Below are 17827 nucleotides of genomic sequence, written 5' to 3' on the forward strand. Positions count from 1 at the left end.
AGAGAAGCCAGGCTTCCACAAATATTTGACCCCCAAAAATAAAAATGATCGTTTTCTGTCAATTCGCAAGTGGCTGAATCTCACCGGAGAAATCATCCGAGCGAGGGAAACAGCGCCCTTCTGTCTCAGTATGTGTAGCCCATGTATCTGATTCTGTCTGGAACAAAAGAGTATGACATGTGTCCGCCTGTAGCATTTGATTGATTGATGCCAGCAAGCATTTGGCCTCCCTTGAAAAAACGATTTAAAAATAATTAGCCAATCAGCGTTGAGCTCAACTGTGGGTTGTCCTGGCGCAGAAAAACACCCCCCAAGGGAGACCTGTTTGGATTTGGCTTCGCACCAATCAAATCACATCCTAAGCAAAATGTAATCTTTCTTGTCTGCTTGTGTTGATGTCCTGCAGTAATTAGCTTGCAAAACCGGCCCGTTCCTAAGCCATGGACGGAGATGTGGATTTGGACTTGTGGTTTTGACTTAATTCTCTTTATACGCCAAACGATTAAGACAGCAGTTCTGATCTTATCATAAATGAATATGTTGTGACACTGGCCTGAGACGATTGAAGTTCAATATGTAGCCTAGATGTAGCAAGTACCATCACGTTAACTAGCTAGCTTAGCTGGTTCATTGCTGCCCATGAGAGGAAGTTAGGCTCGCAAGCATTTCAGCTAAGTAGCCAATGAAAAGAAAACTAAAAGCATACTGTATGACAGAGCCATAGACCATTTTGCCAACATGAAAGAGAAGAGGATGGCATTGGCATTCAACTAGTCTACAAAAGCCTATCATTTTTTCAATTGTGCGCAAACACACACACAGACAGCACATGATATTTAGAAACATTGATCGGACTAAATTGTTTTTGCTATCTTAAACTTTGTTTCCACTGTATTAAACTAAGCATATACAGTGCATTCAGAAAGTATTCAGACCCCTTCACTATTTCCACATTTTGTTACATTACATCCTTATTATAACATTGATTAAATTGAAAAACAAATACTCATCAATCTGCACACAAAACCCCATAATTGTTGCAAGTGTATTAATATTCAAAAACAGAAATACCTTATTTACATAAGAGGCGACTCCGGGATGCTGGCCTTCTAGGCAGAGTTCATCTGTCCAGTGTCTGGGTTCTTTTGCCCATCTTAATCTTTTCTTTTTATTGGCCAGTCTGAGATATGGCATTTTCTATGCAACTCTGCCTAGAATGCCATAATCCAGGAGTTGCCTATTCACTGTTGAGGTTGAGACTGGTGTTTTGGGGGTACTATTTAATGAAGCTGCCAGTTGAGGACTTTGCCAGTTGAGGACGTTTGTTTCTCAAACTAGACACTCTAATGTACTTGTCCTCTTGCTCAATTGTGCACCGGGGCCTCCCACTCCTCTTTCTATTCTGGTTAGAGACAGTTTCGCTGTTCTGTGAAGGGAGTAGTACACAGCGTTGTACGAGATCTTCAGTTTCTTGGCAATTTCTCGCATGGAATAGCCTTCATTTATCAGAACAAGAATAGACTGACGAGTTTCAGAAGAAAGTTCTTTGTTTCTGGCCATTTTGAGCCTGTAATCGAACCCACAAATGCTGATGCTCCAGATACTCAACTAGTCTGAAGGCCAGTTTTATTGCTTCTTTAATCAGGACAACAGTTTCTAGCTGTGCTAACATAATTGCAAAATACTTTTCTAATTATCAATTAGCCTTTTAAATGATAAACCTGGATTAGTTAACACAACGTGCCATTGGAACACAAGAGTGATGGTTGCTGATAATGGGTCTCTGTAGATACTCCATTAAAAATCAGCCGTTTCCAGCAACAAAAGTAATTCACAACATTAACAATGTCTACACTTTATTTCTGATCAATGTGATGTTATTTTAATGGACAAAAAATGTATTTTCTTTCAAAAACAAGGACATTTTTAAGTGACCCCAAACTTTTGAACGGTAGTGTATATGACTTTTTATAGATTTGCAAACATTTCTAAAAACCTGTTTTTGCTTTGTCATTATGGGGTATTGTGTGTAGATTGATGAGGGAAAATAACCATTTAAGGCTGTAACGTAACAAAATGTGCAATATTTGCTTTGTGGAATTCACCGGAAAGGTGAATGGTTGCTCTCTCTGGTTTTGTGATGAAACAAACGTATGTGTAGTTGAATTCATACCGCCACTGTGTGACTGTTTGTTTGTTGTCACGGTGGAGTCTGAACGAATGGATTATACAGGAAACGACACAATTTGGCTTTTTTATTGGCTTGGCTTCCCCAGTGATTTTACCCACGCACATCTACTGAGGAAGACAGCGGCTTGCCAGAGTTGATAAACTCTGTTATTTAAGTGGAAGGGGTGAAGGCAGTGACTTACCCTCCCTGGCCAATCACAGGCGTGATCTTGACATGCTGCTGTATACTGTCACCCGACTTCCTCCTGGCATAGTAGATCCCCTGCCACTCCTAGACTTAGAGAAAGCTACAGTCAGGCGACACCATAACACTCCTAGAGAATTACAATCGGACAACTGAATAGAAAACACAGGAGGAAAAAAATCTAGATGAATAGTTGGATGTTCTTCAATGAGGTCCCGAGGTTTTTCAGTGTCTAATGCTCTCTCACCTTTCCTTTCTTGATGCAGGTGTTGATGGTGTCTAGAAGATCTGCTCGGTTCTTGTCACTCTTGGGGAGTTCCGTCAGCTCTTTCCCTATCAACTCTCCCTTGTGGTAACCCATCATACACTCAAATGCCGGGTTCACATACTGGGGGAGGAGGGAGAGAGATGGATTGGTTTTTCCATTTGAACTTTATTTATTTCACCATCATTTCACTGAATACCTAAACGACCCAGCAAAGGTCAAGACCGACTGCGTTTTGTGTGCGCGTGTGTGTGTGCGCGTGCGTCACTGGCGTAGCGTAGTTTCTCGACCACCGCAAAGTCAGAGTTTGGGCCCTCCCCTCCCTACATTTAAAAAAAAAAAACGCTTCAGCCACTCACAAAGCATATACTATCGATCGCTGTCCATGGTTCTGAAATTGCAACGTCTACGCGGCTGCCTATCGATATGCTATCAGATGATGTGGTTGTCATTATCTCATGTTAAGCCTAACGTTTATGTTTCATGAAGCTATAGGCCTACAGGGCCTACAGGGCCATCCGTCTCATCACTCGTAGGCTTACCAGTGTTCACAGAAGGGGGGTTGCTCTCATGAGCTGCCGCTGGGTCTCCGGCAGTCATCAGCTTAGTTTTCTGGGAGAGGAGGAGGAGGAGGTGGGCCGGCACTCTCACTAGAGGAACTGTCACTGTTCTCGAGGGCAGGACGAAGAGGAAGAGGAGGAGGGCTGGCACTCTCACTAGAGGAACTGCCACTGTTCTCGAGGGCAGGACGAAGAGGAGGAGGAAGGCCACTTTAATGGCCGGGACGGGGGACAGTGGTCGGGACTGGTAGGCTGCTACATAACTAAGCCTACTAGCTTCTGCCTGCGATGGTGTTTCGTTGGTTGAGGACGAGTTGGTAATTCGGTAATTTGGCACGACCTTGATCAGGTAACGCTTTCTTGCGTTGTTTTCGTGCACCACTTGATCTGGCCTTGTCTTTATCCATCTTGAAGAACATACTCACTCTCCATCCATATCAAGAGTCTGACCTGATTTCCCTTAACTTTTTTTAACTAGATGCACGATGCATGAAGACTATTGTCTGCCTGACTCACCCATACCAATGTAGATTCGTCAACACAAACACTTGGCTTGCTACATGTGCAAATTAAAAAGGGGAGTTACTGTCAAAATTATTGATATATTTTTTTATATACACAGTTGAAGTAGGAAGTTTACACACACTTTGGTTGGAGTCATTAAAACTCATCTTTCAACCACTCCACAAAATTCTTGTTAACAAACTATAGTTTTGGCAAGTCGGTTAGGACATCTACTTTGTGCATGACACAAGTCATTTTTCCAACAATTGTTTACAGACAGATTAGTTCACTTCTAATTCACTGTATCACAATTCCAGTGGGTCAGAAGTTTACATACACTAAATTGACTGTGCTTTTAAAGAGCTTGGAAAATTCCAGAAAATTATATAATGGCTTTAGAAGCTTCTGATAGGCAAATTGACATAATTGTAGACCTCCACAAGTCTAGTACATGCTTGGAAGCAATTTCTAAATGCCTGAAGGTACCACGTTCATCTGTACATACAATAGTACGCGAGTATAAACACCATGGGACCACGCAGCCATCATACCACTCAGTGCAAATCAAATGTCCTCTGGTCTGATGAAACAAAAATAGATCTGTTTGGCCATAATGACCATCGTTATGTTTGGAAGAAAAAGGGGGAGGCTTGCAAGCCGAAGAACACCATCCCAACCGTGAAGCACGGGGGTGGCAGCATCATGTTGAGGGGGTGCTTTGCTGCAGGAGGGACTGGTGCACTTCACAAACTAGATGGCATCATGAGGCAGGAAAATTATGTGGATATATTGAGGCAACATCTCAAGACATCAGTCAGGAAGTTAAAGCTTGGTCGCAAATGGGTCTTCCAAATGGACAATGACCCCAAGCATCAAATGAAATGAAATCAAAGTTTATTTGTCACGTTTGCCGAATACAACAGGTGTAGACCTTACAGTGAAATGCTTACTTACAGGCTCTAACCAATAGTGCGAAAAAAATGTGTGTGTGTGTGTGTGTGTGTGTAAGTAAGTAAATAAATAAAACAACAGTAAAAATACATTTGAAAATATGAGTAGCAAGGCTATATACAGACACCGGTTAGTCAGGCTTATTGAGGTAGTATGTACAGTACATGTAGGTATAGTTAAAGTGACTATGCATATATGATGAACAGAGAGTAGCAGTAGTGTAAAAGGAGGAGTTGGCAGGAGGTGGGACACAATGCAGATAGCCCAGTTAGCCAATGTGCAGGAGCACTGGTTGGTCGGGCCAATTGAGGGAGTATGTACATGGATGTGTAGTTAAAGTGACAATGCATATAAGATAAACAGAGAGTAGCAGTAGCGTAAAAGAGGGATTGGGGTGGCACACAATGTAAATAGTCCGGGTAACCATTGGTTACCTGTTCAGAAGTCTTATGGCTTCGGGGTAAAAACTGTTGAGAAGCCTTTTTGTCCTAGACTTGGCACTCCAGGTACCAACTTAGTTTCCTGAGGGGGAATAGGCTTTGTCGTGCCCTCTTCATGACTGTCTTGGTGTGTTTGGACCATCTAGTTTGTTGTTGATGTGGACAACAAGGAATTTGAAGCTCTCAACCTGCTCCACTACAGCCCCGTCGATGAGAATGGGGACGTGCTCGGTGCTTCTTTTCCTGTAGTCCACAATCATCTCCTTAATCTTGGTTACGTTGAGGGATTGGTTGTTATTCTGGCACCACCCGGCCAGGTATCTGACCTCCTCCCTATAGGCTGTCTCGTCGTTGTCAGTGATCAGGCCTACCACTGTTGTGTCGTCTGCAAACTTAATGATGGTGTTGTGCCTGGCCATGCAGTCGTGGGTGAACAGGGAGTACAGGAGGGGACTGAGCACGCACCCCTGTGGAGCTCCAGTGTTTAGGATCAGTGTGGTGGATGTGTTGCTACCTACCCTCACCACCTGGGGGTGACCCGTCAGGAAGTCCAGGATCCTGTTCCAGAGGGAGGTGTTTAGTCCCAGGTTCTTTAGCTTAGTGATGAGCTTTCAGGGTACTATGGTGTTGAACGCTGAGCTGTAGTCAATGAATAACATTCTCACATAGGTGTTCCTTTTGTCCAGTTGGGAAAGGGCAGTGTGGAGTGCAATAGAGATTGCATCATCTGTGGATCTGTTTGGGCGGTATGCAAATTGGAGTGGGTCTAGGGTTTCTGGGATAATGCTGTTGATGTGAGCCATTACCAGCCTTTCAAAGCACTTATGGCTACAGACGTGAGTGCTACGGGTCTGTAGTCATTTAGGCAGGTTGCCTTTGTGTTCTTGGGCACAGGGACTATGGTGGTCTGCTTGAAGCATGTTGGTATTACAGACTCAATCAGGGACATGTTGAAAATGTCAGTCAAGACACCTGCCAGTTGGTCAGCACATGCCCGGAGCACACGTCCTGGTAATCCGTCTGGCCCTGCAGCCTTGTGTATGTTGACCTGTTTAAACGTCTTACTCACGTCGGCTACGGAGAGCGTGATCACACAGTCATCTGGAACAGCTGATGCTCTCATGCATGCCTCAGTGTTGCTTGCCTCGAAGCGAGCATAGAAGTGATTTAACTCGTCTGGTAGGCTCGTGTCACTGGGCAGCTCGCAGCTGTGCTTCCCTTTGTAGTCTGTAATAGTTTGCAAGCTCTGCCACATCCGACGAGCATCGGAGCCAGTGTAGTATGATTCAATCTTAGCCCTGTATTGACGCTTTGCCTGTTTGATGGTTCGTCGCAGGGCATAGCGGTATTTCTTGTAAGCTTCCGGGTTAGAGTCCCGCACCCTGAAAGCGGCAGCTCTACCCTTTAGCTCAGTGTGAATGTTGCCTGTAATCCATGGCTTCTGGTTGGGGTATGTATGTACAGTCACTGTGGGGGACGATGTCCTCAATGCACTTATTGATAAAGCCAGTGACTGATGTGGTGTATTCCTCAATGTCATCAGAAGAATCCCGGAACATGTTCCAGTCTGTGACAGCAAAACAGTCCTGTAGTTTAGCATCTGCTTCATCTAACCATTTTTTTATAGACCGAGTCACTGGTGCTTCCTGCTTTAATGTTTGCTTGTAAGCAGGAATCAGGAGGATAGAGTTGTGGTCGGATTTACCAAATGGAGGGCGAGGGAGAGCTTTGAACTCGTAACCTTTTCTCCCTCTGGTTGCACATTTAACATGTTGATAGAGATTTGGTAGAACTGATTTAAGTTTCCCTGCATTAAAGTCTCCGGCCACTAGGAGCACCGCCTCTGGGTGAGTGGTTTCCTGTTTGCTTATTTCCTTATACAGCTGACTGAGTGCGGTCTTATAGTGCCAGCATCTGATTGTGGTGGTAAATAAACAGCCACAAAAAGTATAGCTGAGAACTCTCTAGGCAAGTAGTGTGGCCTGCAATTTATCACAATATACTCTACTTCAGGCGACCAAAATCTAGAGACTTCCTTAGATTTCGTGCACCAGCTGTTGTTCACAAATATGCACAGACCGCCCCCCCCCCTCGTCCCGGAGTGTGCTGTTCTATCTTGCCGGTGAAGCGTGTATCCCGCTAGCTGAATATCTATGTCGTCATTCAGCCACGATTCCGTGAAACATAGGATATTACAGTTTTTGATGTCCCGTTGGTAGGATATTCGTGATCGTACCTCGTCTAGTTTATTGTCCAATGATTGCACATTGGCGAGTAATATTGACGGTAACGGCAGCTTTCCTAGTCGTCTTCTGTGGACCAGACGAGGCATCCGGCTCTTCTTCCTCTGCATCGCTTCCTTTTGCGAATAATTGGGATGTCTGCCCTGTGGGGTGTTTGGTGAATATCGTGTGAGTCCTGCTTGTTGTTGTTGTTGTTGAAAAAAGTATTTGTCTAATCCGAGGTGAGTGATCGCTGTCCTGATGTTGTAGAAACATTATGTATAAAATAATCTACAAATATCGCAAAAAAACCCACATAATAGCACAATTGGTTAGGAGACCGTAAAACGGCGGCCATCTCCTCCGGTGCCAAAATGGCTTAAGGATGACAAAGTCAATGTGTTGGAGTGGCCATCACAAAGTCCTGAACTCAATCCTATAGAAACTTTGTGGCCAGAACTGAAAAAGTGTGTGCGAGCCAGGAGGCCGACAAACCTGACTCAGTTACACCAGTTCTGTCAGGAGGAATGGGCCAAAATTCACCCAACTTATTGTGGGACGCTTGTGGAAGGCTACCTGAAACGTTTGACTCAAGTTAAACAATTTAAAGGCAGTCCTACTAAATACTAATTGAATGTATGTAAACTTCTGACCCACTGGGAATGTGATGAAAGAAATAAAAGCTGAAATAAATCATTCTCTCTACTATTATTCTGACATTTCACATTCTTAAAATAAAGTGTTGATCCTAACTGACCTAAGACAAGGAATTTTTACTAGGATTAAATGTCAGGAATTGTGAAAGACTGAGTTTAAATGTACTTGGCTAAAGTGCATGTAAACGTCCAACTTCAACTGTGAATATGAGATGACCAGTGCATGGGCCCCCAGAGCTTGTGGGCCCCCTCCATGCGGAGGCTGCAGGGTTTTCGCTACGCCAATGGTGTGTGTGTATACCTGTATCACATGGTCTTCACTGGTGATCTCCACAGCCTCCTGACAGTGGTCCAGAGCAGTGAACACTGAGTTACACGCCCTGAGGGAGATAAGAGAGAGTGATCTGTTTAGTCATACATAGTGTGTGTGTGTATGTGTGTGTGTGTGTGTGTGTGTGTGTGTATGTGTGTGTGTGTGTGTGTGTGAGGCCCAATGTACCTGAGTTTGAACTGGCAGCGCACCTCTCCATGTTCAATCTGGAGCAACTCATTATAGCAGGCAGAGACACTGCTGTTCTCCACATACCTCTGACAGAGAGAGAGTGAGTGAGTGAGTGAGTGAGTGAGTGAGTGAGTGAGTGAGTGAGTGAGTGAGTGAGTGAGAGAGAGAGAGAGAGAGAGAGAGAGAGAGAGAGAGAGAGAGAGAGAGAGAGAGAGAGAGAGAGAGAGAGAGAGAGAGAGAGAGAGAGAGAGAGAGAGACATGAAGTGAAATATGACCAACAAGGTCAGCTATGAGCCTGGAGGTAGGACATGTGACGAGAGCTGTGACCTGCTGACATGTTAAATAGACTGGTCACATACAATAAAGTACAGAACAGTTGGTAAACACTGTGATGTGTTTATAAGATGAGCTAGCTGACTGGCTGACTGACTGACTCAGCAGATGGATGATAGGATAGGATGAGTGTTTTGAGTTGTCTGGCTCAGTACACTTTACAGAGTTCCAGAGGAGATGGTGGGGGCAGATGTCATGCCATATAAAGTCATATCCCCTCTTCCCCCTATAGTACATAGAGAACGTAGAAGGAGAAGAGTGCATACTCTGCTGAATCCAGCGCAGAGGAGAGGAAGAACAGACTGCTCCTCCTGACCTGAAGGCCTATAGAGTAGAGAGAACAGCATAGGCAGTACACACTATGACATTATCATCATCAGCTCACATAAGATATACAGTGCCTTCAGAAAGTATTCATACCCCTTGACTTATTTCACATTTTGTTGTGTTACAGCCTGAATTCAAAACGTAATAAATATATTTTGTTTCTCACCCATCTACACACAATACCCCATATTTACATAGTGAAAACATGTTTTTAGAAATTGTTGCAAATTTATTGAAAATGAAATACATAAATATCTAATTTACATAAGTATTCAAACCCCTAAGTCAATACTTTGTAGAAGCCTCTTTGGAGAAGATTACAGCTGTGTGGCCATTATTCTTTTAAAATGAATTGCTCGACAGCCATTTTCAAGTCTTGCCATAGATTTTCAAGCTGATTTAAGTCAAAACTGTAACTAGGCCACTAAGAAACATTCAATGTTGTTTTGGTAGTGTAGATTGTCCTGCTGAAAGGTGAATTCCTCTCCCAGTATCTGTTGGAAAGCAAACTGAACCAGGTTTTCGTCTAGTATTTTGCCTGTGCTTATAGCTGTATTCTGTTTATTTTTATCCTAAAAAACTCCCTAGTCCTTGCCAATGACAAGCATACCCACAACATGATGCAGCCACCAACATGCTTGAAAATATGAAGTGTGTTGTGTTGGATTTGCCCCAAACATAACGCTTTGTATTTCAGGAAAAAAGTGAATTTCTTTGACACAGATTTTGCAGTATTACTTAAGTGCTTTGTTGCATGTTTTGGAATATTTGTATTCTTTTTAGGCTTCCTTCTTTTCACTCTAGGCAGTCAGGTTAGTATTGTGGAGCAATGTTGTTGATCCATCCTCAGCCTTCTCATTACAGAGCCATTAAACTCTGTAACTGTTTTAAAATCACCATTAGCCTCAAGGTGAAATCCCTAAGCTGTTTCCTTCCTCTCCGATAACCGAGTTAGGTAGGATGCCTGTACCTTTGTAGTGATTGGGTGTATTGATACACCATCCAAAGTGAAATTAATAACTTCACTGTGCTCAAAGGGCTATTCAGCTGGGTTTGTTTTACACATCTACCAATTGTTGCCCCTCATTGCGAAGCATTGAATAAACCTCCCTGGTCTTTGTGGCTGAATCTGTGCTTCACTACTCAATTGAGAGACCTTACAGATAATTGTATGTGTGGGATACAGAGATGGGGTAGTTGTTAAAATATCCTGTTAACCACTGTTATTGAACATGCAATGAGTCCATGCAACTTATTATGCAATTTGCTAAGCACATTTTTTTACCCCTGAACTTATTTAGGCTTGTCATAACAAAGATGTTGAATACTTATTGACTCAAGATATTTCAGCTGTTCATTTTGTATTCATTTAAAAAATGTTCTATAAACAAAATTCCACTTTGACGTATACATTTCAGTCATTGAGCAGACACGCTTATCCAGAGGGACTTACAGGAGCAATTAGGGTTAAGTGCCTTGCTCAAGGGCTCATCGGCAGATTTTTCACCTAGTCCGCTCGGGGATTCAAACTTAATCACTAGGCTACATTATGTGGTATTGTGTGTCGATCAGTGAACCAAAATGTAAATGTAATACATTTTAAATACAGGCTGGAACAAAATGTGGAACAAGTCAAGGGGTGTGAATAGTTTACGAAGGCACTGTATCATTATAGAATACACATACATGTACTGCATGTCATTATCACCATCAACGTGAAAACATGTATCATTATATTTGGTGTTTGTGTGAATATGTATGTAACTTCAGTTGTGAGAAAAATAATCCCCTTGAATGGCAATAAACGCCATCAATCAATTCCGATTTGATAGACGTGTGTACTTACGTCTGTGGCACAACGGCCAGAATGACTGTGTGTTCTGAGCGCTTTGTGGCACGAATCAACCTGGATCAACAACACAAGAGATTGATCATCTAAGAGACGGATAAAAACAGAAGCGCTCGGAATCCCGCAGATGGTCAAAGAAAAATATATATTTTCACAACCACAAAATGATCAAATATATGTTTTGGACGACATACGAAGACCTGGAGTGCTTTTGTGCTTTACCTTAAAAAAATTCCCTCGCTAACTCACGAGGCAGGTTTGAGAGCAATAAGTGTGATTGAGTTGATCGCTTCATTTGACAGACACACAACACGAGAGGAGGCTTTAGAATGATTGCCAGTATAAACATGTGGGCAGTGGAGGAGTGATGTCATTGGCATTTGAGAGAACATTTCTCTACTTTACACAGGCTCACCATGGACACAATGTACTGGAGGGATGGGAGGGAGGAAGGGAGGGAGGGAGAGAGGGAGAGGGAAGGAGTTTGAGAGAAGGAGAGAGAGGGAAGGAGAGAGAGAGAGATTAGAGAGAGGAGAAAGAGGGAAGGAGGGAGAGAGGAGAGAGATAAGGAGAAAGAGGGAAGGAGAGAGAGAGAAGGAGAGAGAGTGGGAGGAAAGGATAAATGTGAGTGATGGCAAAAGCCTCTTGGCTGGCAGGGGACATGCAGGGAGGGAGGAAAGTAAGGAGAGAGACGAGAGAGAGGAAGAAAGAAAGAAAGAAGCCACTGCTTCTGGGAAAATATTACCATGCGTGACTAATAACTCTAATCACTAGATACTGTATAAAGAAGCATATGATGGTCTGACCACATGATAAATACTGGGTGGGATTATTAGGACAGTTTGAGTTTTTAGTGTATCTGAACAAAAATATAAACACAACATGTTTCATGAGCTGCAAAAAAAATGATCGCAGAAATTTTCCATATGCACAAAAATCTTATTTCTCTCATATTTTGTGCACAAATTTGTTTATATCCCTGTTCTCCTTTGCCAAGATAATCCATCTACCTGACAGGTGTGGCATATGAAGAAGCTGATTAATCAGCATAATCATTACACAGGTGCACCTTGTGCGGGGGACAATAAAAGGCCACTCTAAAATGTACAGTTTTGTCACACAACACAATGACACAGACGTCTCAAGTTTTGAGGGAGCATGCAAATGGCATGCTGACTGCAGGAATGTCCACCAGAACTGTTGACAGAGACTTGAATGTTAGATAATTATTGAACTATTCCAACCGGCCTAACAACCACAGACCACGTATATGGCGAAGTGCGGGCGAGCGGTTTGCTGATGTTAATGTTGTGAACAGAGTGCCCCATGGTGCGGTGTTAATTGTATGAGCAGGCATAAGCTACGGACAATGAACACAATTGCATTTTATCGATAGGCAATTTGAACGTTCAGTGACAAGCTCCTGAGGCCCATTGTCCTGCCATTAATCCGCCGCCGCCACCTCACGTTTCAGCATGATAATATACGGCACCATGTCGCAAGGACCTGTACACAAGCTGAAAATGTCCCAGTTATTCCATGGCCTGTATACCCCCCCTGACATGTCACCCATTAAGCATGTTTGGGATGCTCTGGATCGACGTGTACGACAGTGTATTCCAGTTCCCGCCAATATCTAGCAACTTCGCACAGCTATTGAAGAGCAGTGGGACAACATTCCACAGGCCACAATCAACATTAACAATGAACAATTAACATCCTGATCAACTCTATGCAAAAGGAGATGCATGAGGCAAATGGTGGTCACACCAGATACTGACTGGTTTTATGATGCACACCCTTAAATGTTTAAATAGATACCTTAAATCATGAGGTATCTGTGATGCATATCTGTATTCCAAGTCATGTGAAATCCATAGATCAGCTAAACATTTTTAGATTGCTAAATTAGTTTAGAGGCCAGCTATCTAAACTTGTTATCAAGGTGGAATTACCGGCTGTGTGTGTGGGGGGGGGGGGGCATTGATTTGGTTCGTCAGTGTCACCCAGATATCATATTGTAAATTGCAAACATTTCTCTCCACCCTATCGCAAAATGTGGAGAATTGCATGAAATTAGTTTTAAAACTGTAAAATCTTCACTCTGCTCCATGGCAAAATTGCAGCAAACGTGCTATAAAACTGCATAATTTTCTCTACACCCCATGGCAAAATGTGTGGAATTGCACAAAAGTTACTTTTTAAAACATTTTTTTTATCTCCACTGTCAAGATGGTGACCACAATTTTTTTTTGCTCACAATGCAATGTGTGTGTGTGTGAGGGTATGGATTCGGGTACACAGACCTGTGAGCAAGATTTTTTGTGGCCCCCAGCCCCATCAAAGTTGCCCATCACAGACAGACAGACAGACAGTTTGAGTTTACCGACAGACAGCTTCTGCCTCAAAGTATCGTGAGTGGCGTCCATCGATGACTACAATCTCGTGGCTCTTGTCCAGGAAACACTCGATGGCGGACTCAGGCGTTCGGGCGATGTTACACCTGAAACCCGCCCGGTCACACGCCCACCAGAAGGCATCGCTTTGACCATCCTCCTTCGCAAACACCAGCAGGACCTGGGAGAGAGAGAGAGAGAGAGAGAGAGAGAGAGAGAGAGAGAGAGAGAGAGAGAGAGAGAGAGAGAGAGAAGAGAGAGAAGAGAGAGAGAGAGAGAGAGAGAGAGAGAGAGAGAGAGAGAGAGAGAGCAGATGGTCTGAAATACCTCTTACCTGAACAGAGGCAGCTTGCTGCCAAAACATTGGTTACTTTAATAAGTAATTTGTTAATAAATCATTTGTTTGCTTGTCGGAGCAATGGTGTGTGGTTATAATCTTTCTGAAGTTGTTTTATACAAACATGAAGCTAGGACCGGTAGACTAATAAGCATATCAGTGTTGATATACAGCACAGTATCACACAGAATAATACATTAAATAGTAAAACATTAAAGGTGCAATATGCATAAATCGCTCCGCCATTTCCTGGTTGCTAAAATTCAAATAGTTTGACTAATTTCAGTTTATGTGACAAAACAAGCAATGTATATTGTACCGTAGATAATCATTGCACCATAGAAAACTGCTGTGAAATATCTTTCCTATAATCAAAAATATTGAATTTTCAGCTGTTTGAAGCTGGTGTACAAAACCGAACATAAAAGATGCAAAAACGAAACAGGAGAACGGGAAGCATAGAAATAGCTCACATAGAACATATCTACCGCTTCTTAGACCGGATTTTAATGTGAATGACAGAGCTGTAACTCACATTTCTATGTGAATTTGGTCGGGTCGCCCAAAACGTTACATATTGCAACATTAACCGTTCAAACACACAACTTCACACCACTTTCCCAGGCATCTCCTGGGATGAAAGCCTGCTATTGTTCCTTAATCTATAAAGAACAAAAATATAAATGCAGCATGTAAAATGTTTGTTCCATTTTTCATTAGCTGAAATAAAAGATCCCAGAAATGTTTCATATACATAAAAAGCTTTTTTCTCTAAAATGTTGTGTACAAATTTGTTTACACCCCTTTTAGTGAGCATTTCTCCTTTGCCAAGGTAATCCATCCACCTGACAGGTGTGGCATATCAAGAAGCAGCATGATCATTACAGAGGTGCACCTTGTGCTGGGGACAATAAAAGGCCACTCTAAAATGTGCAGTTTTGTTACATAACACAATGCCACAGATGTCTCAAGTTTTGAGGGAGCGTGCAATTGGCATGCTAACTGCAGGAATGTCTACCACAGCTGTTACCAGATAATTTAATGTTAATTTCTATACCATAAGCCGCATCCAACGTCATATTAGAGAATTCGGCAGTATGATTAACCGTTCTCACAACCGCATGTACGTACCAGGTGTAACCAAGCCAGCCCAGGACCTCCACATGCGGCTTCTTCACCTGCCGAAGGGTCTGAGACAGGCCACCCGGACAGCTGATGAAACGGAGGAGTATTTCGGTCTGTAATGAAGCCCTTTTGTGGGGAAAAACTCATTCTGATTGGCTGGGCCTGGCTCCCAAGTGGGTGGGCTCACAGTGCATTCGGAAAGTATTCCGACCCCTTGACAACTCACACATTTTGTTATGTTACAAAATGTGGAAAAAAGTTAAGGGGTCTGAATAGTTTACGAATGCACAGTGTGCCCTCCCAAGCCCACCCATGTCTGTGCCCCTGCCCATTCATGTGAAATCCATAGATTAGGGCCTAATGAATTGATTTAAATTGCCTGATTTCCTCATATGAACTGTAATAGAAAAAATTGAAAAATCTATGTTTTCTTTTGTGTTATTGACTGTATGTTTGTTTATGTGTAACTCTGTGTTGTTGTTTTTTGTCGCACTGCTTTGCTTTATCTTCTCAGTTGTAAATGAGAACTTGTTCTCAACTGGCCTACCTGGTTAAATAAAGTTGAAATATTATATATTTTTGTTGCGCTTTGCGTTCATATTTTTGTTCAGTATAAGAGTAAACAGGAACCAGGTGGATGATGGTTAATGATGGCTGATGAGAGCTTTATTTCACACCAACAGTTGTCTGGCCTGTACTGTACACCGACCGGTTGTTCTTCATACTGTATGGGAACTTTACCAATACTTGACTCCTATAGTAGAGCAGTAACAGACAAGAGGCAAGAATGGAGGGACTTGTGTGTGTACGCACGCACGCACGCACACACGCACGCACGCACGCACACACACACACACCAATACACCAATGGACAACTAACACAGGGAGAAAGGAAGTAGGGATAGAGATTTATAAAGATTTCTTAATTACGTTTCACTTTTTAGCTTTGTGTTCTAATTGCTAGATATTACTGCACTGTTGGTGCTAGGAACACAAGCATTTCGCTACGCCCGCACAAACCATCTGCTAAATATGTGTAGGCCGACCAATAGAATTTGATTTGATTTTGATTTGATTGAAAGAGAAACAGACCGAGGGAGACCAAGAAGAGAGGAGAAGGGAGATGAGAGAGAGCGAGCCGTCTCGCCAGTCATGCCGGACAGACTGGCAGGAGCATGAGGGAACGAAGGGAGCAGAGGATGGATGAGAAGAAGAGGAGAAAAGGGAAGGGGGGGAAAAGGAGCTGGCATTGGTAGGAGGCTGTGAAAGGTCTACACCCTTTGATCCCGAGCTGGGCTGTGTAACCATGGAGCTGCCGTGTGAAATTCCACACACACACACACATCTCAGGCGACGCCGTCCCAAAATCTGCCAACCTGCCCTGCACCCGCACACAGGCCAGACAGGGGGCGCCACACGTACACAGTTCTGTGTGTGTTGCCGCTTGAGTGCGTGTACATACACATAATCAAATCAAATCACATTTTATTTGTCACATTACTTACAAGCCCTTAACCAACAACAGCTTCATGGCACGACTCCAACACCATCATTAAGTTTGCCGATGACGCAACAGTGTTAGGCCTGATCACCGACAACAATGAGACAGCCTATAGGGAGGAGGTCAGAGACCTGGCAGTGTGGTGCCAGGATAAAAACCTCTCCCTCAACGTGGAAAAGGAGAACGCCTCCATTCTCATCGACAGGGCTGTAGTGGAGCAGGTTGAGAGCTTTAAGTTCCTTGGTGTCCACATCACCAACAAACTAACATGGTCCAAGCACACCAAGACAGTTGTGAATAGGGCACGACAAAACCTATTCCCCCTCAGGAGACTGAAAAGATTTGGCATGGGTCCTCAGATCTTCTAAAGGTTCTACAGCTGCACCACCGAGAGCATCCTGACGGGTTGCATCACTGCCTAGTAAAGGCAACTGCTCGGCGTCCGACTGCAAGGCACTACAGAGGGTAGTGCGTACGGCCCAGTACATCACTTGGGCCAAGCTTCCTGCCATCCAGGACCTCTATACCAGACGGTGTCAGAGGAAGGCCCTAAAAATTGTCAAAGACTCCAGCCACCCTAGTCATAGACTGTGCTCTAGCCCCAAGGCTAGGTCCAAGAGGCTTCTAAACAGCTTCTACCACTCACGCCATAAGACTCCTGAACACCTAATCAAATGGCCACCCAGACTATTTGCATTGCCCCCCCCCCCCCCTTTTATGATGCTGCTACTCTCTGTTATTATATATGCATTGTCACTTTAATAACTCTACCTACATGTACATATTACCTAACCGGTGCCCCCGCACATTGACTCTGTACCGTAACATCCTGTATATAGCCTCCACATTGACTCTGTACCGGTACCCCCTGTATATAGCCTCCACATTGACTCTGTACCGGTACCCCCTGTATATAGCCTCCACATTGACTCTGTACCGGTACCCCCTGTATATAGCCTCCACATTGACTCTGTACCGGTACCCCCTGTATATAGCCTCCACATTGACTCTGTACCGGTACCCCCTGTATATAGCCTCCACATTGACTCTGTACCGGTACCCCCTGTATATAGCCTCCACATTGACTCTATACCGGTACCCCCTGTAAATAGCCTCCACATTGACTCTATACTGGTACCCCCTGTATATAGCCTCCACATTGACTCTGTACCGGTACCCGCTGTATATAGCCTCCACATTGACTCTGTACTGGTACCCCTGTATATAGCCTCCACATTGACTCTGTACCGGTATCCCCTGTATATAGCCTCCACATTGACTCTGTACCGGTATCCCCTGTATATAGCCTCCACATTGACTCTGTATCGGTACCCCCTGTATATAGCCTCCACATTGACTCTGTACCGGTACCCCCTGTATATAGCCTCCACATTGACTCTGTATCGGTACCCCCTGTATATAGCCTCCACATTGACTCTGTATCGGTACCCCCTGTATATAGCCTCCACATTGACTCTGTACTG

General features: G+C 43.6%; 1 protein-coding gene across 2 annotated transcripts in view; it reads right to left on the reverse strand.

Moving 5' to 3' along the window:
* The window catches only part of LOC110509326 (high affinity cAMP-specific and IBMX-insensitive 3',5'-cyclic phosphodiesterase 8B), a 94102-nt gene that overhangs the window by 38738 nt on the left and 37537 nt on the right, over positions 1-17827 (reverse strand). For both annotated transcript variants that reach the window (XM_036967466.1, XM_036967465.1), the window contains exons 3-9: positions 13371-13561; positions 10982-11041; positions 9075-9132; positions 8472-8560; positions 8274-8352; positions 2622-2762; positions 2373-2461 (exon numbers count right to left, since the gene is read on the reverse strand). In XM_036967466.1, the coding sequence (XP_036823361.1) occupies positions 2373-2461; positions 2622-2762; positions 8274-8352; positions 8472-8560; positions 9075-9132; positions 10982-11041; positions 13371-13561 (707 nt within the window). The remainder of the gene's footprint in view (positions 1-2372; positions 2462-2621; positions 2763-8273; positions 8353-8471; positions 8561-9074; positions 9133-10981; positions 11042-13370; positions 13562-17827) is intronic.

The sequence above is a fragment of the Oncorhynchus mykiss genome, chromosome Y (genome assembly GCF_013265735.2).
Source record: "Oncorhynchus mykiss isolate Arlee chromosome Y, USDA_OmykA_1.1, whole genome shotgun sequence".
Taxonomy (NCBI): Eukaryota; Metazoa; Chordata; class Actinopteri; order Salmoniformes; family Salmonidae; genus Oncorhynchus; species Oncorhynchus mykiss.